The 24,019-nt window shown below is 45.7% G+C and overlaps 1 protein-coding gene across 1 annotated transcript in view; it reads right to left on the reverse strand.

The window, feature by feature from the left end:
- LOC147418412 (uncharacterized) overlaps window positions 1–22,148 on the reverse strand; it is a 75,258-nt gene extending 53,110 nt beyond the window's left edge. Inside the window, exon 1 of the mRNA XM_086506871.1 lies at window positions 21,936–22,148. Within this exon, the coding sequence (XP_086362997.1) occupies window positions 21,936–22,004 (69 nt within the window). The 5' untranslated portion in view covers window positions 22,005–22,148. The remainder of the gene's footprint in view (window positions 1–21,935) is intronic.
- Between the last annotated feature and the right edge of the window lie 1,871 nt (window positions 22,149–24,019).

The raw sequence follows: 24,019 nt of genomic DNA on the forward strand, positions 1-24,019 counted from the left end.
TTACACCACTCAGCTGCTTCATAGGTCTAGGGCATGCATGTACGGCTAGTGTGCCTCCGGGCTGGCCACCCTTTGCATATGAATTTTCCCAGCCACCCTTTGCATTGTGGGCTAGGGGGGTACCCACTTCCATCATCTAGTAATTGTGTATTGGGTCTTCTGCTCATGGTAGTCATGGGGGGCTGATCGCCCCCTCTTCACCATATCTTGCGTTTGTGTTCTGTGTCTCTCTCTCTCCCTCCTCTCTCACGCTTCCACACACGTGCATTCTCACATGGTATCAGCAGCTTCAGGCTTTGCCCTGCTCCGAGGCGCTTCATCATCGGCATCAGGACCTCCTCCCAAGACCAGCGTTTTCATGCAGATGTGCCAGTGTTTTTGCCAGGACCTGGCACGCGATGGACAGCAGCGTTTCTGTCGCGGGAATCCCATTCCCACCTGTGTTTCTGCTCTTCTCCACATGGCGATCGCCTGCTGGCTGCCAGCGCTACCATTTCTGGACTTTTTTGTCGCGGAAAACCCCTCCAGATCCACTTGCGTTGTTTAGCTTCATTTGCGTTTTTTGTCAGGTGCTGCGTTTTTGCAGCAGGGGGGCTTCTGGACCCCGGATCTCGCCACCACCTACCCGGCCTTGGCATCTGGTGCCTTGCCGGCGAGAATCCTCTTCAGATCTTCAGATTTCAGCCACCTGCCACTGCTGTTTTTCTCTGTTTTCAGCCCACCAGGGGTTGTGACATTGATACCCCGCCCTCCCTACACCCTCTACACCACTCCAGACCATGCCGGGAGCGTACGAGCACGCTGAAAATCGCTGGACAGCAGCGTTTTCATCACCTCGCAGTTGCGTTTTTGGGTGGACAGCAGCCACATGGCTTGTTTTTCACAGAGGATGAAGTTACCTCTTGCCAGGACACCATCCGGTGGTGGTCCATGTGGTCTCTCTGAGATTGCTGCAATACACGGTATCTTAGACATCGGCTTGATTATCTACGGGCCTACGATCCTTGGGAGATCCATTCATTCCAGCCATCATTCGGCGGTTGCACTGGACACACTTATGCACTCATCAGAGGAGTTCACACGAGATATGGCCATGCTAATGGCATATGGGATTCCGACATTCCCAAAGAGGACACCACCATCTTGGGTGGACAGACACTTACCACTTGACCTCGACACGTCGGTTCACTTGCTTACACAGGAGCATCTAAATGGACTTAGGGAGAGGATCTTGGATCTCTTCTTGGACAGGTTCATTGCTTGGATCTACAGACTGGAGTGGTACTTCAGTGCTTTGGACTCTCTTGGAGAGTTTATCCGCGAGATGCCAGAGATCGGGCCATAGTTGCCCAGAACGGGAACGGGGAACGAGAACAGGAGGGTCCGGAACAAGAGGGGAACGGGAAGGAGGAGGGAGGGCCGGAACAGAAACAGAGCAGGAACGGTCGACTCAAATATGGCTTGAATTACCTTCAATCAGCTTAGTCCCAAATCAACTCCTAAACAACCCCAAAACTGTCCTCCAAATCTACTCCCAAAACTGGCCTCAAACTACCCCAAATATTTCCCCCAAACAGTCCCAAATCTGCCCCCAAATGTTGGCTTTTGCCTATTCCGCCTCGCATTCCCTCCCGTTCTGGAACACCGTTCTGGTTACACCCCGTTCCGGAACAACGTTCCGTTCTCGACTCCGTTTCGGGAACGTGACTCATTCGGAACGCTGTTTCGGAACGTTTGGGCTGCATTCCGCCCGTTCCCTGTTACACTGGATCAAGCATCCCGCGACTACATTCGGAGTCGCCCATAGGTTGGCTTGGATGGTAGTGCAGTTGCTCTTCTACACTCCTGATCATTTCGATTGCTACCTTCAGAGTTGCTTACACTCACCCTCGATAACCTTACAGCAGACTTATCCCCCGACTTGCGCAGTAGACCACTCCCAACTCATTCACATTGAGAGCCACACCGAGTTGCGTTTTGTGGCGTTGTTGGCGCGGATTCTATTTTGGTTGACACCGAAGGATTGGAGGCAGGAGATACAGGCAAGACGGCCCACACAGATTGGTATGGCCTTTCCTCTTCTCAAAGGATTTTCACAATGCAGATTGCTCAATCTGGCTTCCCTATTTCTATAGGATGATTACGATGCAGACAGCTTGGTCTGACCACACCTCTTCTCACAGGCCCTTCACAGCGCAGACTGTTGAATCTTGCTTTCCCCTCATCTTGGATTACCCTACCTATTGACAGGACACCATCCGGTGGTGGTCCGTGCGGTCTCTTGGTGACTGCTGCAGCTTAAGGTAGCTTCTACAGTGCAGTCTGTTTAGTCTGACTTTCGTTCTTTCGGAGGACATTTACGACGCAGATTGCTACATCTGGCCTTCTTGGAGTTTTTTCACAGCTTAGCCACCCGGCCACCTTGGGTTACAAGTTCATGCATTGACAGGCTTCCGGTCATTCTCATGACTGTTCCTGGGCTTCACCATTTTCTCCATATGGTTTGACTACAGACACCACAGATCCTATTGGGCAGGACACTTGCAGGTCTATTGGCACTTCTTTTACGACAAGGAGTTGTTTTCACACTCAGTTCGGGACATTCACGCAATATCTTCACCCTGTAACAACGGAGTACAGCAGTTTGCACATTGCTCATTTCTTGGCGGTCGTGACACCCCAGACTGTTGCTACACTTGCGACGTTCGCCGAAGTATTGTCCTTCAGTGGACATGGCAGCAAACATCTTCATCATTTGACTCACATCTTCAGCTTCACGCGGTTTGTTCAGCATTCGATCCTGAGAGTGGGTGTTAGACTTACACCACTCTACTGCTTCACACGTCTAGGGCATGCATGTATGGCTCCAAGCTGGCCACCCTTTGCATATGCATTTTCTCTGCATTGTCCCGCCGCCCACCACTCCGGGCCGGCCACCCACCTTGTTAGGGCGCCCTCATATTTCATTTATTTCTTGTTGGGTCGTGGGGATTTTGACTGGCATTGCCGTACCTCCCCTTGGGCACCTATTTATGGGGCAAGGGGGGTACCCACTTCCATCATCTGGTTATTGTGTATTGGGTCTTCTGCTCATGGTAGTCATGGGGGGCGATCAGTCCCCCTCTTCACCATATCTTGCGTTCGTGTTCTTTGTCTCTCTCTCTCCCTCCTCTCTCACACTTCCGCGCATGCGCACGCTCACATCTCCCTCCTCTCTCACGCTTCGGCGCACGCGTACTCTCACATCTCTCTCGTGCAACGGAAGGGCTTAAGGATTTCAGCTCAGATCTAGTACTTTGCACAAGCACAAGGTTGCTATACTTCACTTGAAGAGAGAAACTGAATTGAACACAATGAAAGAGAGACGCATAGAGAGAGAGAGAGACGACACCGCCAACCACCCTCAAGGGCCCCCTTGCTCTATTGCTAGAGCAAGTACTTGCTTTAATTACTTACATAAATGTTGGCTAAATGTTAAATACTGAGTGTTATGTTGATGCTGATGCAAAATCGCTAGAGCTGATCGGTTACAGGCTTGGACACTCCAAGCGAGAAATCAATATCAACGTCTACTCTAAAAGCACTCAGCACCAAAAACATATGCTCCCAAAATCCTGCGCAAAACTGTGAATTTTGTAGCCAGCGTAAAACGTGGAATTCCATACAGTAGTGCAACATCAGCATGTCATCGTGGATTCCAGAAATCGAGCCCCAAACCTTATGCTCTGATGTTTTTGGGTTTAGGTCCCTCGACTGTGCTCTGTAAGTTCTTCAAATTGGCAGGGGGTTAGATTTAACGCTAACCCCTTAGGCCGCTCGGCCCACATCTTCATGGTTCCAATCTTCTAGGTTAAGTGTTTTTAAACTCTAACCCCTTGTCCTCTCAACCAGTCCTTCCACTCAGGCATGCCACGTCACTAACTTGTGACACCCTCCCCCCCCCCTGAAAGAATTCTGATCGCCCTCAATTACGCCTACACAACAGCCAAAGGATAGAAACTTTCTTCAATAGACACTAACTCATGTCTACAAAGACATCAATCACAATCACATTTCTGTGGAGGGTCTCAGATACAAATCATGATCATTGTAACATATTTAGCAATCGCATCCAAACCGCACTGCTCTTTTTCCGGATATCTCGATCTACTAAATCTTGTTGTTAGTATCAGATTTATATCCTTTCTTTTCACGTTTCAAGCAAGCCATGTGTCACTGTTGGAATTAGGGTTGCAGAGAAACACACACAGCTTGGAGAAGACGAAGGAAGCTCAAGGCACACAATAGAGAGTATGTTACTTAGTGTGCAATGGAAAGATGGATAGCCCTAGAGTGATGGGCGTATATACAATGCACGGGGGAAAAAACCTCCTAAAGAGGGAAAAAATGCCCCGGCGGTCCTAGTGTGTTCACACACATCACTACCACATGTATATGGTAACAAATCCCCCCTGGAGTGATGCGGTGAACGAGAGCTGGCACATGAGTAAAGGGAAGTGCCATGCCCTGAGGACAGGATCAGTCCACAAAGGGGAGTAAGCCCAAAGCTTTGCGGAAAGCTTCAAGCTTCTCACGAGACAATGCCTTTGTGAAAAGATCTGCAAGGTTGTCCTGTGTTGGCACATAAGCCAAGCTGATCTCTCCTGCTGAGAGCCTCTCCCTGACATAGTGGTAATGCACCTCAATGTGCTTTGTGCGAGCATGAAAAACTGGGTTCCTCGCAACTGCCAATGCGCTCTGACTGTCAGTGTAGATAGTGTTGGCAGTGTCCTGTCCAACACCCAAGTCAGCCATAAGGCGTCTGAACCATACACACTCAACCGTAGCTGTGAAGACTGCCCTGTACTCAGCCTCACAACTCGAAGTGGCCACAGTAGGTTGCTTCTTGCTCAACCATGATATACATGAACTGCCAAGCATGAAACAAAAACCACTTGTGGACACTCGCGTGTCAAAACAACCAGCCCAATCTGAGTCCGAAAAAGCATGTAAGTCTGGCGGCAATGATCCCCCCTTGGGATAAAACAAGCCAAGATGTAAAGTGCCACTAAGGTAGCGGAAAATCCTCTTGACAGCCTGCCAATGCTTAGACCCTGGGCTATGCATAAATTTGCTGACCTGCGAGACTGCAAACTGAATATCTGGCCTCGTGTTGCATACATAAATGAGGCAGCCAACAGCAGTTTGGTAAAGAGTGACATCAGCAGGATCGCCAGCATCATGTAGACTCAACTTCAAACCTGTTTCCATGGGAGTGGCAATAGGTTTGCAATCCTCAAGTCCAAACTTACATAGCAATGTCTCTATGTAACTTTTCTGACACAAGGCAATACCACCATCACACTGCTTAAACTGTATACCCAAGTAATGATGCAACAGCCCCAAATCTTTCATCTTGAAAGTAGCATTCAAATCAGCCTTAAATTCAGCAATATGTCTCTCATTTGGTCCAGTGATCAGCAAATCATCAACATAAAGAACCACAATGAGAAATACATCATCCTCACGCTTTACATACAATGTGCTTTCTGTTGGACTGTTACGAAAGCCTCGTTTAACCAAATGAGTGTCAGCTTTCTCATACCAAGCACGAGGAGATTGCTTCAACCCATACAAAGCCTTCTTACATTTGCACACTTTGTCCTCTTGTCCTTTTATGACAAAACCGCGAGGCTGCGTTACATAAACTTCCTCAAATATGTCACCATTCAAGAAAGCAGTAACAATGTCTGATTGATGTACATCCCAACCAAAATGAGCTGCCAATGCACATAGAAAACGCACAGTAGTCATACGACAAGTGGGAGCAAAAGTCTCTTCATAATCTATGCCTTTTTGTTGTGCATAACCCTTTGCAACAAGTCGAGCCTTATGGCGATCGATCTCACCATCCGGCTTGCGTTTCAACTTGTAAACCCACTTGGTACCAATGGCCTTTTTGCCAGGAGGCAAATCACATAAAGTCCATGTGTCATTCTCTATAAGTGCATCATATTCTGATTTCATGGCAGCAATCCAATTTTGTGAATTCTGTGCTTCATCAAAAGACAGAGGCTCCTCAACATCATGTAAACTAGACACAGCCAAAGCATAACAATCTGATGCATAAGATGCATGGCGAGAGCCTGAACGAGTACGACTAGATAAAGGTGCATCCAATTTACTGTCACGCAAAGTGTGCACCAGCCATTTTGGCATACCTCTAGCCTGCTCATTTTCAGCCCTTTCCTCATCAAGTACATCATGTACATCTCCATCAGTAATAGGCTGTTCTAAAACATTTTCAGAAACCCCCATAGGCTGTACATTTGCCTCATTGGAACTTACATTCGTATTTCCACCACTGAAAAGAGGCAACAAAGTGTCATAAATGTCCTGTGAGCTTACATTACTGTCTCTAGTACATGACAACAAGGGTTGAACAGAATCTTCCACAAACACTATATCCCGTGAAACCAAAATACGTTTTGTTTGCGGATGATACAACCTGTAACCTTTGCTTTCAGCACTATAACCAACAAAAATACATTTGACAGCCTTATCATCCAATTTTCTGCGCTGCACTTGTGGCACCAAAGCATATGCCAAACAGCCAAAAACACGCATGTGCTCAATAGAAGGTTTTCTATCATGCCATGCTTCATATGGAGTAATAGACTGCAAAGCTTTCGTAGGACACCTGTTAAGTACATAAGTGGCACACATGATGGCCTCAAGCCAAAAAGGATGCGGCAAAGCTTGACTTTTGACCATACATCGTGCCATTTCCGTTAGTGACCTGTTTTTCCTCTCGGCAACACCATTTTGCTGAGGTGTATAAGGCACTGTACATTGGTGTTTTATCCCACGACTAGCCAGAAATGCATTAAATTCATGAGACATATACTCCCCCCCTCGATCGGAACGGAGGGTGTCCATAGTACATTTTGAGACATTTTCAGCCATAGCCAAAAATTGTTTGAAGCACATAAAAACTTCGGACTTCGCTTTAAGCGGAAATACCCACGCATGCCTGGAGTAATCATCAATGAAAGTCACGAAGTACAGGTAATTGCCCAAGGACGGAGTTTGCATGGGCCCACAAACGTCACTATGCACAAGCTGCAACCTGCATGTGGCCCTAACTGAACCATCCTTTGGAAACTTAGAACGCTGCATTTTACCCAGAATACAGCCTTCACAAACATGTTTGATAGGTGCTTCAAGAGGCGGCAAAGAAGCAACCATATCAGATTTCTGCAAACGCAGCAAACTGGCAAAATTCAGATGACCAAAACGTGCATGCCAAAGTTTTGCATCTGAAATAGCCCTTGAATCTGCAACAGCATTTGCAAAATTTTGTCCACACTTGTCATACAAAGTGAGCTTATACAGCCCACGGCACAAAAGCCCAGATGCAACAATTTCATCACCAAAACTGAGATCATGAACTGTACATCTGTCATCCACAAATTTGACTACAAGTCCAAGTCTAGCAAGTGCGGATACAGACAATAGATTCTTCTTGATCCCAGGTACATAAAGTGCATCAACAAGTGTGAAGGAACTGCCATTAGCAGCAGTGAGCACAATCTTTCCAACTCCCTGAACTGGATAAGAGGCGTTGTTGGCACAAGTGACTGAATTCCCATGAGGGACAGACTCGAGAGAGGTAAACAATTCACGATGTGAGGTAATGTGCTTTGTAGCACCACTGTCGAAATACCACACATGTGAATCTGCAGCAACTGACAAGCATGCATCATGGACAGCAGGATTGTAAGTGCACTCTGCGCTAAAAGCCCATTCTGCATCAACATCAGCATCACAATCTCCTTTCACAGAAGACTCAACAATGGCTGCATTTGTAGTGGAACCAGCATTTGCAGTGGAACCACCCTCTTTCTTCTTAGCCTCTTTGGCCTTCAACTTAGGACACGACTTGATCAAGTGATCATTGGCTTTACAATAATGGCAACGCATCTTCTTTTTGCCCTTATCACCAGAATTGCCAGACGAAGTGCTGCCAGCAGAAGCATTAGGAACATAATTTTTGCCACTCGCAGCAGAACCATAAGAAGTGGCTGCATTACTGTTACCACCCTTTCTTTGAGAAGCAATAAAAGCCTCTTCAACTGCACGCTGCCTAGTCCTGTTTTTTCTAGAAAGTGACTCTTGCAACAGCAATGTGCATAATGCATCAAACTTGACAACTTCAGGATTTCCTTGGGTCATCAGTCTCCAAGTACTAGCAAAAGTCTGGTAGGAATCTGGTAAGGCATCAAGAACAGTCTGCACAAGGGAACTGTCAGAAATGACTTCACCTGCAGAAATGAGTTGCTCATTGATATCCTTGACACTAGCAAGGAAAGTGTCCATATCATCTTCCTCATGCATAATCTTCGACTCTAGCTCTTTACGCAGCAAAGCAATTTTAGCCTCATTGCGGCTTGCATAAAGACCTGCTAGAATATCCCAAGCCTGTTTTGCAGATTTTGCTGAACGGATGTGAGGAATAATGGTGCGCTTCACAGACAATGCAATCAATGCATGAGCCTGCGCATCCTTAACATCCCAACGAGCTTGTTCTGCTGTAGGCAAAACAACTCTAACAGCTGCAATCCTTGCAGCAAGACCTGCAACATCCTCAATATCGCCTACATCTTCAGAACCAGGACGTACATCAATGCCCTGCACAATGTTCCAGACACCTTTTGACACAAGAACGTGTTGCATCATATAAGCCCACATAGGGTAGTTGTCCCCATCCAACCTGTCCTCAGCAGCAAACATCTTGAACACATCTGTGTTGTTGTTGTCAGCCATGGTAAATGCTGCACCTGATGTGAAAACTGCCCGAAAATAGGAGAAATGGAGCGGGAACAACTTGTGCTATATAGCACAAACCGTAGAAGACTATAAGGCACCTGTTATGCAGAAAACGGCACTGACAGAAAATCTGCACAAAATGACGAAATAACCTGTGCAGTACTGCCCGTAGTGGAAACGGAGGCCGAAATGAGCCCAAATCAAAATATTTGTCGACCTGCGAACGCTTGCCAAAGCTCACTGAAATCGGAGAAAGTGAGCAGGCGTGTGCTGGAGCAGCTGGCGACTAAGCCCGGGAGGACGTGACCTGCTCTGATACCAATTGTTGGAATTAGGGTTGCAGAGAAACACACACAGCTTGGAGAAGACGAAGGAAGCTCAAGGCACACAATAGAGAGTATGTTACTTAGTGTGCAATGGAAAGATGGATAGCCCTAGAGTGATGGGCGTATATACAATGCACGGGGGAAAAAACCTCCTAAAGAGGGAAAAAATGCCCCGGCGGTCCTAGTGTGTTCACACACATCACTACCACATGTATATGGTAACAGTCACGTGACACATCCCAACCCTATGTGTCCGTGGACAAACTACACCATAGCAGGGTTTTCGTCAAAGTCCAGTCAAGTTAGATTAGGAGTGATCTGGCACTTTTGTGAGTCTATTCGTAGACCGTGCATGCCCAGTCACTCAGTGTAGGTGCATTTCCTCTGGTTGCATAAGCACAAGCATAAGCATTTCCATCAGATTCCATCAAAGTCAGTTTGGGGATTTTTCAGATGACTTTATCCCATTTTTCCCTATTTTGAAATTTTTCACTTATTTATTAAGTGACTTTTGTTGGGTAGTCAGTAGGGCAAATTGGGTAAGTTAATTTATAAGCAAACCCAAGTTAGCACAAATTGGCAGATGAGCAGAGAGCACAACAGGCTTTCCCAAGCAGCAGGTGTTCCCTCCCTCTCAGCAAGAACCTCCCCATTCCCTTGGCGAGGCCCCAACAATCAAGCATAGCGTTTTGCATCTCAGAGCATCTCTCACTCGCCGGCATTACCAGATCAGCCATCGCCTATACTTGGACTACCTAGCGTTTCCTCCATGCTAGAGATCGCCACAAGTGACCAAGGCCAGCGTTTTCTACTGATGCAGGTCAGAGTTTTTACCAGTCACTAACGCCAGCAAGTAGGCAGTTCTGGCAGCGTTTTGGACCAGCATTGGCTGCGTTTTCAGGATCAGTTTGAACAGCGAATTTCAGCCTATCACAGCCTGCTGTGGCAGCGTTTTCAGCCAACCTATCGACACCCAAAAAAACGCAGCCTAAGTGCAGGGAAAAGCAGCGTTTTGCTTGCAGCAATTCAGCCTGAAACCGCATCAGAATCTCAGATCCATTCAGCGTTTTTCCCTCATCTATCCGACCCTACCAAACCAGCCATTTTCAGCCTTGAACAGTCCAAGAAATCAGCAATCAAGAAGCGCCCAGATTTCAGCCAAGTTGCCGTCGTCATCACTGTCGTCGTCATCGGCATAGTCACATTGCATCAGTCCATTGCATCTGCATTGTACGCATTTGTGCAATCAAGTTAGACCACTCTCGCCGACGAGAGTGGGGCCTTCAGAGGAGGGTTTACAAACCTCTCGGTGTCGTATCTCTTTTCTCTCCTTCTCTCAGTCTCATTCACTTGCACGCACAATATCCATTCACTTTGTTCGTGATCATAGCACTCTCCATAAGACGGAAAGCTCTCTCTTTCCCTAAGAACAAAAAGGAACCTTGAGCAATAAAGATCACTAATCTTGAGAAAATACAACATTCATTCCGCTGCACCTAACATTGGTATCAGAGCTTTGGAAGTGTTCTGCATTACTCAAGGAAAGAACCACAAGAATTCTTTTTGCTTGTTGCGATCGCACGAACCCAAGTTTACTTGGGCGTGGCGATTCCTAATCGTGTTTTGTTGAAGAGTGACAGGAATCCCAAGAAAGAAGGGCTTGTCCAGCCTCCCCTTGTGTCTCTTTTCACTCATTGAGAGCGAACCGTGCAATTAGCGGCCGGCCAATCGACGTGAGGTGGGAAAAAGCAACCTTGGTGTGAGCGCAAGGCCGCCAAGGGGTGCGCCCGCAGAAAAGGGTAGAACTCAGGTGAAGAGAAGATCCTTCTCCAACGCGATTTGCAAGCGGAAGAAACCCTCAAGAACCTCAAGAACCTCAAGAACTCAAGACCCAAGTTCCTCGTGAACTTAAGAACCAAAGATCCCAGTGCATGGTCGTCACCCAAAGCGACATGGATACTTCGCATTCAGGTGATGAGCATGAGAGAGGCGACGAAGGATTTTCCCCACCAAGAGATTTTTCCGACCCTCCCCCTTCGCCATCTACGCCACGAGTTGTCCTCACTCCTATGGAGATGATGGTCAAGTCAATGTTGGACATGCTGACGCGACAACAAGAAGAACAAGCGGTAAAGACCCGTGCACAAGAAGCCAAGGACCGCGAACGCGAAAAACAAAGCGACAAACTTGCTGCACAACAAGAAGAACATCGACTTGCTCAGGAACGTGAGCGCATTGCAATTGCCGCAAGACAAGAAGACCAGCGACTTGCCCTCGAACGCGAGCGCATTGAACGCAAAGAACGCAAAGCAGAAAGGGACGCCGAGCGAGAAGCTCAAAGGGAGATTCGTCAGCAAGAGTTTATTTCGCAAGTCCTAGCCTCGAAGGCCGCATCACCCAAAGATCGTGGGAGTTCGTCAAGTGGCACAAGCCACGAGGCGGATTCCCACAATCCAGTCACAGAGAAGTTGACTTTCAGTAAGTATGACGGTAAGATGGATGCTACTGTTATTCATTCTTGGTTGCATCAATTTAATGCTTATTTTGCGACAACTAAGAAAACAGGCAATAGCAAAGTTTGACAGCAGTTATGTACCTTGCCGGTGATGCCATAAATTGGTATTAGGCTTGGCAAGATGCACAGCTAGCCGCGCACCTAGAGGAAGCCGGCGATCTCACGCCCCTCTCTTTTAGTTGGGTTGATTTCCAAGACAAGCTCAAGGCGCGGTTTATGCCACCTCAGTACCTTGCACGACTAAAGGACAAATTGGCGAGCTCTCAAGCAAAACGGTACGCCGGTTATGGCTTTCTCTAATCGGGTTTTGCAGCTCGGCACTCAATTACGCAAAGCAGATAAGAAGCGCAAGGAGGCATTTCTTTACGAATTGGACGAGTATATCAAGTATGATGTCGAGGTACTCGATCCACCCGATCTCAACAAAGAGGTAGCCATTGCTCTCGCCCACGAGATGAAACACAACAAAGGAAAGCCTAAGGAAAACAAGACTTCTCAAGCAACCCCGCAGACTTCTCAGAACACACAGAATGGTAAGAACGGTAAGAATGGTAAAAATGGTAATTCTTCTAGCCCTTCTTCCTCTAATTCCTCGGAAAAGAACTCTAACAATGAATCTAAGGGTAAAGCTAAAGCACCAGCAAAACCTAAGCTAACCCCTGATGAAAAAGCTTCTCGAGGAATTGTAGGAGGATACATCACGGCTGAAGAACAAGTGATTTATGCTAAAGAAGGTAGATGTTTTCAATGTCACATTAAGAAAAATTGTCCTGAAACAGTCACACCTAAAGAACCAAAGGCACCTGAAACTACCACAAACTCTGTCACAACACAACCTTCATCTTCTCATGACTCTGACACACACATTGATGCATCTCTAATGAAGTGTTATGGTCATGTCAAAGGACAGCGTTTTATCATATTGTTTGATCCAGGTAGTATGCATGATGTGATTAGTCCCCCTCTTGTTGAGAGAGCCCGTCTAGAGGTTAGTCAGAAATCTCCCATCGAGGTTTCTGGCTTCGCTCCTGGTATGGACTCTCTCATCACGAAGGAGTGCCTTGATGTGATGTTTACCGTTCAACAAGCCTTGTTTAGTAGGAAATTTCTTGTGTCTCCTCTCTCAAGATGTGATATGATTTTGGGCATGAAGTGGTTTCGTGAACTGAACCCTCTCGTTGATTGGGAGGCTCTCACTCTCACTTTGCATGCCAAGACAGATTCCCCTCTCATCATTCGTGTTGAGGAGGGCTTGCATTCTTTGCCTCTCATCTCGCATGTACAGGTAAAGCGTGAATTACGACGCGGAGCACAAGCGGCATTCATATATGCTGCCCCGGTTTCCCAAAGCATTCACGCTCCAGGTAAGTATTCGGAGTTGTTTACGAAATTTAAACATCTCTTTTTGCAGGATGATCTTCCACCTCGCCTTCCACCGGAGCGGCCGGAGGACCATCGCATCGAGCTTGTGGAGGGAGCGCAGCCGGTCAGTAAGGCTCCCTACCGTTTGAACAAGTCATAGGAGGAAGAGTTAGAGCGACAACTCACGGAGTTGGTGGCTAGAGGATTCATACGTCCTAGTGTAAGTCCTTTTGCTGTCCCTATTTTGTTCGTTCGCAAGAAGGATGGTTCGTCTCGTTTGTGTGTTGATTACAGGGCATTGAACAAGATGACCGTCAAGAACAAGTTTTCGATGCCCCACATTGAGTATATCTTGGATAGGCTCAATGAGGCAAAGGTTTTCAGCAAAGTCGATCTCAAAAGTGGATACCATCAGGTACGGGTATTCAAAGGCGACATTTTCAAGACCGCCTTTCGCACCGAGCGAGGGCAATGGGAGTATATTGTTATGCCTTTTGGATTGACAGGAGCCGTGGGTACATTCAACCGTCTCATGGTAGGTCGTTTCGGCGACATGGTAGGTGTATGTGTGTTCATCTTTTTAGATGATATTCTCATTTTTTCTGCATCGTGGGAACAACATGAAAGAGATGTTGAAAGGGTATTAACTCGTTTGGATGAGTGTCAGTTGTACATTACAGCTAGGAAGTCTGAATTTTTTCTTACTGAAGTCACTTACCTGGGTTATATCATTTATGCAGAAGGCGTCAAGCTAGACCCCGCGAAAGTGGAACAGGTTCGTAATTGGGATTTGCCCAAAACTGCATATGATGTGCGTTCTTTTCTTGGGTTATGTCAAGCATATAGTTCGCACATAGAGAATTTTGCACGCATTGCTGCACCTATGACTGATGTTTTAAAAGGGGTAAAGACTCGCCGTCAGCGCATAGACTTGCCCGAGGCAGCCATTGAGGCTTTCGCAGCTCTCAAGGTTGCGGTGACAGAAGCACCGTGTCTTATCCTTGCCTTTTGGGATGACCCCTTTGAGGTATGGACGGATGCGAGCAATGTCGCCATTGGCGCTGTGCTCCAGCAGCATGGTCGCCCAGTAGCCTTCCTTAGCCGGAAGCTCAATAGTGCGGAAAAGAATTATTCAGTTTATGATAAAGAACTTTTGTCTGTCATTCACTCTCTTAAGCATTGGAAGCATTTTTTGTATGGTAGAGAGTTTACAGTGCGCACAAATCGTCAAGCCCTCAAGTGGCTCCAGTCTATGCCTAGTGCACATTGGAGTGATCGCCAAGCGCGGTGGTCACAATTTTTTGAGCAATTTGGTGGTTTGATTGAGTATGTGCCTGGAAAAGCTAACCCTGTTGCAGATGCGTTGAGTCGCAAAGGACAAATTTTGGCTCTTGAGTCAAGAACCACATTTTCTATACAAGGTGAGTCTTTTGACAGCATGAAGAATCAGTATGCAGATTCGGAGTTTGATAAGTATTGGTTGCAGTCTCTTGCTTCCCAAGGGCCCAGCAACTATCTCATTCGTGATGGATTGTTATTTTTTCGTCAGCGTCTATGTGTGTTGCCCTCTCTTAGGCCAACCATATTGCATGATGCACATGACTCTCTCACGGGTGGGCACAGAGGTATGAACACAACATTGGAAAAGATTGAACGATTTTTCTATTGGCCTAAAATGCGAAAAGATGTGTTTAGTTATGTCACACATTGCACTATTTGTCAAAAAGTGAAAGCTCCTCAGGGTAAGCAGCAAGGCCTCTTGCTTCCGCTGCCTATTCCCGAGGGACCTTTCCAAGATATCTCTATGGATTTTGTGACTAACTTACCACCAAGTCAGCATTCAAGGAACACTCAATGTTTAACTATTGTTGATCGTTTCAGCAAATTCTGCATGTTGATTCCTTGTAAGGCCACAGTTACTGCACAAGATGTTGCACGATTGTTCATAAAGCATTGGTACCCCCTCTCTGGTTTGCCAAAGTCCATTGTTTCAGATAGGGATGTTAAGTTTACGTCCAATTTTTGGCGTGCTCTTTTTGAAAATTTTGGCACAAAGTTGAATTTTTCATCCGCTTTTCATCCACAGTCAGATGGTCAAACGGAAATTTATAATCAGTTAGCTTTTGATGTGTTGAAGTCTTATGTTCATGATCAGCAGTCTCAATGGGAGCTCTTTCTCCCATTGGTACAGGCTATTCTCAATGATTCCTTCTCTTCTGCTATTGGTGGAACTCCGTATGAGGCAGCTTTTGGCTGCCGATTCCAGTCATTGTTGACTCGATCGGTCAGTCAAATGCCTGATGCCAATGCTGAGAGTCAGTCATTGGATGAGATTTCTGAGAGTGTGAAGCTTCGGCTAAGCAAGGCTCAGGAATCTTATTCCCGACAGGCTAACAAGCATTGTCAGGAGGTCTCGATCAAGGAAGGAGATTGGGTGTATCTACGGATTATGAAACAGCGTCTTAAGCAAGTTGGAAAGAAATGTCCTAAATTATCTTTTCGTATGTATGGTCCTTTTCCAGTCATCAAAAAGATTAATGAGGTTTCAATGAAATTAAAGTTGTCTAACTCATGGTCAATGCACAACGTTTTCTATGTTTCTTGGTTGAGAGTGTTTCAGGGAATACCTCCAAAGGACGTTTCCGAAGAAGAAGAACCGGAGATCATCGATGAAGCAGAGGTCATGGAGCCGGAGCAAGTCTTGTTGCATCGGTTTCGCCATGGTTCGAAGAAACAAGTACGACAGTATTTTTTGAAGTTCAAAGATCGAGGAACCCATGAAGCGGTGTGGGTAGACGAAGAGTTCTTCAAGGATTATCCAAAGTTGTTGGCAGACTACAAGGAAGCCATGCAGCTCGGTACAAGTACCTCATTTTAAAAAGGAGGGGATGTCACGTGACACATCCCAACCCTATGTGTCCGTGGACAAACTACACCATAGCAGGGTTTCCGTCAAAGTCCAGTCAAGTTAGATTAGGAGTGATCTGGCACTTTTGTGAGTCTATTCGTAGACCGTGCATGCCCAGTCACTCAGTGTAGGTGCATATCCTCTGGTTGCATAAGCACAAGCATAAGCATTTCCATCAGATTCCATCAAAGTCAGTTTGGGGATTTTTCAGATGACTTTATTCCATTTTTCCCTATTTTGACATTTTTCACTTATTTATTAAGTGACTTTTGTTGGGTAGTCAGTAGGGCAAATTGGGTAAGTTAATTTATAAGCAAACCCAAGTTAGCACAAATTGGCAGATGAGCAGAGAGCACCACAGGCTTTCCCAAGCAGCAGGTGTTCCCTCCCTCTCGGCAAGAACCTCCCCATTCCCTTGGCGAGGCCCCAACAATCAAGCATAGCGTTTTGCATCTCAGAGCATCTCTCACTCGCCGGCATTACCAGATCAGCCATCGCCTATACTTGGACTACCTAGCGTTTCCTCCATGCTAGAGATCGCCAGAAGTGACCAAGGCCAGCGTTTTCTACTGATGAAGGTCAGCGTTTTTACCAGTCACTAACGCCAGCAAGTAGGCAGTTCTGGCAGCGTTTTGGACCAGCATTGGCTGCGTTTTCAGGATCAGTTTGAACAGCGAATTTCAGCCTATCACAGCCTGCTGTGGCAGTGTTTTCAGCCAACCTATCGACACCCAAAAAAACGCAGCCTAAGTGCAGGGAAAAGCAGCGTTTTGCTTGCAGCAATTCAGCCTGAAACCGCATCAGAATCTCAGATCCATTCAGCGTTTTTCCCTCATCTATCCGACCCGACCAAAACAGCCATTTTCAGCCTTGAACAGTCCAAGAAATCAGCAATCAAGAAGAGCCCAGATTTCAGCCAAGTTGCCGTCGTCATCACCGTCGTCGTCATCGGCATAGTCCCATTGCATCAGTCCATTGCATCTGCATTGTACGCATTTGTGCAATCAAGTTAGACCACTCTCGCCGACGAGAGTGGGGCCTTCGAAGGAGGGTTTACAAACCTCTCGGTGTCGTATCTCTTTTCTCTCCTTCTCTCAGTCTCATTCACTTGCACGCACAATATCCATTCACTTTGTTCGTGATCATAGCACTCTCCATAAGACAGAAAGCTCTCTCTTTCCCTAAGAACAAAAAGGAACCTTGAGCAATAAAGATCACTAATCTTGAGCAAATACAACATTCATTCCGCTGCACCTAACACCATGCCCATGACTATCCCCACAAGACAATATATTCACATAACATGCAATTTAGAAAATTACACTTAGTTCACACTGAACACTGTGTTTCAATCATTTAATCTAGTCGTCTCATCCCGTCCAAAACTCTTGATGCGCCTAGATCACTGTGCAGCCATCTCATCTTTCCGGAACTCTTGATGCAGTCACAACAATATCCATCCTTCTCATCCAAATAGAAATCTTGATGCCCTACAATCTCATTCATTTCACATTCACTTAGCCATCGCATCCAAATCTCGTTCATCTCCCTCTTGGGTTTGTACAAGCGTTTTGACAGATGTTGTTACACTTCGGTGGGCATTTGGCATGCCGTGCATGTACTTTTAGATTAGAGGAATCCAACAAGCCATTCCCCGCGTCAATCGGATTCCCAGGCTAGCAAATGTGCGGCCGTTTCACCTAGGAACATTGTTAAGTCAAGTTTATTAGTAAATCATATACATGCTTTATTTTTATGACTTTGTCTTCCAAGTTTGCCCTACCTAACTCTTAAGAGGTTCTTAAGCAGTATACCCACCCTATAAGAGAAGTAGAGCCCCAGCGTTTTGGAGACGAAGGAGTCAGCGCTAGTGCAGACCCAGTGTTTTGTAGAAATCAGTCCTTGCATTTTTGCTGCCCTGTCGACAACAGATCAACCCAGCAATTTGCTCATCCCTGCCAGCCTTGTGTCAGATCAGCCCCAGCAGCCAGCGTTTTCAGTTTTCAGCCCGTTCCATCGCCAGAGATGTCAAGAATCTGCTAACGCTACTTTCCTTGCAGCAGCCTGGACCTGCGGCAGCCCATTGACCTCTTCTCGGCCATTCCCTCGCCGCATCGAGTGTTCCCATTGCTGTCCATTATCGGCTCCATCATCATCTACGTTTTCAACCATTCATTCCTCTCACATCGAGCGCGCAAATCAGCCCCAAATCTATCCCTTGGTGGCCATCAACAACCCCTCATCAAAAAGGATCCAAAGGTGCATCATATCAACCCCTGAGGTGCTTCATTTTGAAGAGCAAACCGCGGCGACATTCCCCCTTCAAGTCAATAGAGTCTGCATTTGAGGTATTGCATGTCTGTACGTTCCATTTATGCAATCAAAAGCAAATACCACATCGGCAACGGTGTGGGGGGGCCCTTGAGTGGGTTGGTTGGGACCCCATCTGGTCTCTCTCTCTCTCTCTCTCTCTCTCTCTCTCTCATAACAAGTCTTGAGTTCAACTCCTCGTCGGCTAGATCTTTAAGGTCTCTTGGAATAGTTTCCTACGACGTTAATACTCTCTTCTTCTCGGGTGTGTGTGTGGATGTGTGTGTGTGTGTGCGAGCTAATAAAAAGAGGAAAATGGTATAACCTTTCTATCACCCAAGTGTGGTAGATTGGTTATGCCATTTCCCTCTTGAATAACAAGTCTTGAGTTCAACTCCTCGTCGGCTAGATCTTTAAGGTCTGGGATAGTTTCCTTTGACGTTAAAACTCTCTTCTCTTCTTCTTCTCCTCCTTCTCCTCTTCCTCCTCCTCCTCCTCCTCTCTCTCTCTCTCTCTCTCTCTCTCTCTCTCTCTCTCTCTCTCTCTCTCTCTCTCTCTCTCTCTCTCTCTCTCTCTACCTCTTTTATTCGCTCTCTACAAGGAACATCATTCGTACTAAATAGCACCCACTCAACCAAGGAAATAAGTAAAGATTTGTGAAAGTGTAAAGTCTAGATCTTCACCATTTCAATTCCGCGGCATCTGACATTTGCAAATGCTAGTTGTGCGACTTGTGAGTCGGTTGAGTTGAGCAGATTCTTGTAAGATCTGGATTTACTTTCAGCGCGGACATCATTTTACTTCCTAAACATCTTTTGGGGGTAGCAGTTGAATCATAAACAGCAGCATACTTTTCTACTGCGGAAATTTATTACAGATACCTTGTCCACAAAACCCTCTTTACAGTTGCAGATTTCTCGCTCCAGCTTTCTAATCCGTTTTCCTTTCCAAGAGCTGAGAGGGGATGTTAGAGTTATAGCACCTCTCTAGATTTATCTAGCCAAGTCCCAATTTCTCCAAGGGACAGGTGTTAAGACAGTGAGGGTTGTTTTGTGGTTGTGCCCAGCCGTAGTGAGGTTGTTTCTCGTGTCTGAATGTGTTTAGCCATGTTTAGCTCAAGGTTTTAGTTTTGTTCCATGGCTATCAGGCTTTTGTCGGCTGGGAGTATTTTTCCAGCCTTGCCTGGTTTTTCCCCTATAGCCCAAGGTGCCTATTTTCTTGCTTTTCCCCGACCAATACCTCTAGGGAGATATATGCAGGGCAGGGGTACCATTGGGAGGTAATGTGTGCACAGGCCCAGGTAAGCAAGGCGCCCCTAGAGGGCATCCCTACGGTGACAGGAGGGCCAGCCCAACACGTCTTCAATCACCTGCTTTGGGGCAGCACCACAGTGCAAGTGATGGGCAGTAGAGAGACCTTCCATGTGTTTTTCTTCTCAGCGCATCTACACAGAGACGATGTGATCATCCAAATGCAGAGCACCACATTAGAGGTGCAAGCACCGGAGAGGAGATGCTCTCTCTCTCTCTCTCTCTCTCTCTCTCTCTCTCTCTCTCTCTCTCTCTCTCTCTCTCTCTCTCTCTCTCTCTCTCTCTCTCTCTCTCTCTCTCTCTCTCTCTCTCTCTCTCTCTCTCTCTCTCTCTCTCTATCTATTAGTCTCTTGCTCGAAGATCCCGCCTAAGCCTTGCTTTCATAGGAGGATAGGGAAACCCATGTTGAGACTATGTAAGTGGTTTTGTCTACAGGAGCAGTTGGCAGTAGCAATCACAGTTGTGTACCTTGGGTCTATCCATTGGGGCATGTCAGATCTATGTCGGACCACCCTCGGTCACTTGTGTGAGCAATTTGTTATCAGCATGGAGAGCCACTCTCTTTCTCTCTCTCTCTCTCTATCTTATTCTCAGATGTCTTGTCCCTTTCTACCTCTTCTCCACATTTGCCTTGTTCATTCATGTGGCATTGCAGGTGTTCTCTAGTGTCAAAGGATCTTATCGGAGTCAAGCCAGATTGGAGTCGAGGTGTCCACTGGATTGGAGGCCAGTTCTTGTCTTCAATGCATCTTTTGTTGCCTACTCTAGCAACACCATATGAGCACATACATTCGCACTCTTGTAACTTGCTTCCTTACAAATCTTCGTCTGAACTTTGTCTTTTCCACTTGTGTATCAGAAAATGTACCCACTCAACTTGCGATCAACATCCAATACACAACATAATATCAATACTCAAGGTGAGAGGTCTAAGGAACTGCTTCAGGGACCTGCAACATGCCCACAAAGATCAAAATGGGCTACCCCAAGGTTAGAGTTCTCTAAAGGAATGTATGGCAGAAGCCTCAATATATTTCTCACTGCAGAAGTAGGAACTACTAGGAACTAAATTTGTTCATCCTTTTACTACTACTATTCGACTATCTTTCTGAGATTATGGTGCTCATCCTCCTCTACATCAAGATAATATGCTCCACGTGTCACCATTTACTATGTGTGTGTGTGTGTGTGTGTGTGTGTGTGTGTGTGTGTGTGTGTGTGTGTGTAGGCCAAAAAAAGTCAAATACATCATCCCATTTTTATCGCACTTACTTCAGCAAGCACACCATAGCATAATGATACAGTGTTGCACTCATGGGTGGACGAGGTCGAGGTTTCAAGTTGTTTAAGGGCACACAAACCTCACCTTTTATTCTTCCTCTCGAAGACAAAAAGGATGGCCCATATCAAGGATGCTATGAATTCTTTTCAATGGGTGCGAGAGGATGGCAACTCCAGCAACTAATGATCTCTCTGGGCAATCACGTTTCTTAATGTGCTCAACGCATGTACTTTGAGCAGATATCCTACCACCTCTCCCTTACATGTGTAATAGAAACAACTACATCAAAGACCGCTCCACATCTATACGTTGTAAAGTGAGCTATGGGGGGTGATGGACCGCATTATGAAAGGCATTATGGTGCGGCTATGGACCCCATTATAAAAGGCATCATGGGATGACTCAAAGGATCTTTTTCTGTCTTGAAGATCTTAGAATTTTTTGTATTCAGGTTCGGATAAAGTTTTATTTATTTTTGTTTTTATGTCATCTCTGTCCAAAGATGATATAAAACATGGAGAAATATGTCCTTCCTGGAGGGGGGAGGAGGGGGGTTACTTAGTCATGTGGGATGCCTCCACTAGTGCTTTTCTATTCGCTTGCTATAGCATGCACGAGGTGATTGGCTGCCATTTCACCTGTAGGCAAGGTTGTACATGCAGTGTGCCAGCTCCAGTCAACAACTTTTGCATCCTTTCATTCTGTTTCTTTTTGGAAATTCTCCCATAGTTCTGCAGGTTGTTTCACAGTATTTTTCTGGTTTACCCAAAATATTCTTTCATAGAAATCTCCCCAATGGTCATATCTCTCTATCTGGATTTCCCTCAAAACACTCCAACGCACCAACAAGGCTTCCACTTCTTCAAGATCTCTTCTCATCATTATATCCAATATTCAATTGGCTTATGTCCACCATTGGTTTTTGGCTCTAATGTCCCTCCTTCAACAACACCTACATTGTGCACTATAACAGCACTTCCATCCTTACAATAGACATAAGTGTATCCACTGTGAGCTCCCATTAAGAGCTAAGCATTAGAGAGCTCATATCGAGATAAACGTGCCTGTTTTAGAGTGCGAGTATGTGGGCGATCTGAGAGAGAGAGAGAGGTACCGAGGAATCAAAGGCCCGTTGCCCATAAGAAGGAGAGCGAGGGATGGTGAGCTTGTTGAAGGGGGACATGGAGACGCAGGGTTCTGAGCTGGAAGGATCGGAGGTCGGTTGAAGGCTGAAGCGGAGACTGTATCAATGGCGCATGTTGATCGTGGTCGCGTAGCAAACGTCGCCGCAGACAATGCCGGACATGTCCGGAAAGGGCAAAAATCTTCTGGGACACGTGTGAAAACGGTCAACCTCTTTCCGCATATAATATTCAAGCCTCAAGGCACCGTACAATTCTCATTTTAACCATTTACATTTGTACAATGTACATCTTAGGAGGCCTTTCCACGGTGCGTTTGGAAAAGGAATTGAGGGTGTTTGTTTCATAAAGCATGCATCCCTTTTTTTTTTTTAAAGGAGGCCGTTCCTTTTCATAAACTTTTGTTAAAAGGCAAAAGTTTATGAAAAGAAACGCTCGTTTGAAGTGACTTGGCAGCTTACATTTCAAGTGTTCGGGAAAAATGTGTCTCAGCTTACTATCTTGCCGTTTTCAATTTCAAAAATGCCGGTTCAGGGCAAGGGGAAAAGGAGAAATTCAGCCTCAAAATAGAGACAAATAGTGTAAAATATTTTTAAAAAAACACCTAGTTTTTAAAATTTTCCTCTTGGCGAATTCAAGGAAAGGAATTTTGTATGTTTGGAGCCGAACATTGATATAAGGAAATGACTTGAAGTAGCAAGTCTTGGAAAAGGGATGTGAAAGTGTGGGGATGTACTAGGCTCTAGCTACCTTCTAGGTTCCTTTAAGAAAAGTTTGGGAGCAATTTTGAAAGTGTCTCATGGGAATGTCCTGTTAGAGGGCTCCCCATAGGTCCTCTAAAAGCACCGTACAATTCTTATTTCCGTTTGTACATCTTAGAGGGGAGCATAAACTCCGTTTGTTGATGGTTCTTGGATTTTAGATAGTGGAGAATCCCTACATATGACTAGTAAGAAAGATTGGTATACCGTATAGTTCCTAGAAGCCTCTATAGGAACTCATTAGTGTACAATTGTTAGGAATAATGCAAAGTGCGTAGCACAAGGTTCTGGAATAATTTCTTGCACTCACAAGTGAAACTAAGAAACTCTCAAATGTGTCATACGTGCCACAAATCAAGAAGAATTTTCTCTCGTTTGCTTCAATCACTGTTCGTCTTGAAGTTTGCTTCAAGCAAACTAGAGCAAAAATCTTGGATTCTAAAGGTAATACAATGGGAAAGGGAGTAAGTCACAACAATCTTTATGAGCTTTTTGCACTTACTGTAACGAGATTTGGTCACCTAAGTATTGTTGTGCTAAAAGAGAAGCAGAGATCTAAGCAAGCATGCCTCAAATCTCAAATATAAATGAATATGTGAGGCTTGCATGATGGGCAAGCAACAAAAAGAGACATTTCCACAAGCGAGTAATAATCAAGCAAACTCTCCTCTAGTGGTACATGTGAATCTCTATAGTAAAATGTCTACTTTTATTTTTGGATGGATCATTGGACTTTTTGTTGACTTTAGTGGAAAGATGTGAGTGTATTTCATTCATGAAAAGTCTGAAGATTTTGAAAAAAATAAAGTGTTGCACAAGCTTGTAGAAATGAGACAAGAAAGAAGGTCAAGAAACTTTGCACATATAGAGGAGGAGACATTCCTTTTAAATAAATTCAACAACTATTGCAATGAGCATGGCATTAAGTGTCACCTTACTACTGCTTACATACCACAATAGAATGGAGTTGTGAAACGTCAACATCGGACCGTAGTAGAGAGAGGCCTCTTGATGACACCCCCAAAAGAAGACTCTCTCCCATACGAGAGGAGGAATCCAAAGAACGAGAAAGTAATGAATGCCTAAGTTCCTTTGAAGATGTGGCTCCACAAAGACGGCAGTGTAGACGGTCGTCAACTCCTCCCAAGAGGAAATGATCAACCAGAGGTCACCCTCTTCTCCTTCTTCTTCACCTTCCTCCTCTTCCAACGAAAGCTATGGGTATTCTCCTAAAGAATACAAGAGGGGAGGACATCACAAATCTTACCTTGCATGGTGAAGGTCCCAAAAGCTCA

Source organism: Adiantum capillus-veneris, chromosome 30, assembly GCF_014529385.1.
Source record: "Adiantum capillus-veneris isolate H3 chromosome 30, ASM1452938v2, whole genome shotgun sequence".
NCBI classification, from domain to species: Eukaryota; Viridiplantae; Streptophyta; class Polypodiopsida; order Polypodiales; family Pteridaceae; genus Adiantum; species Adiantum capillus-veneris.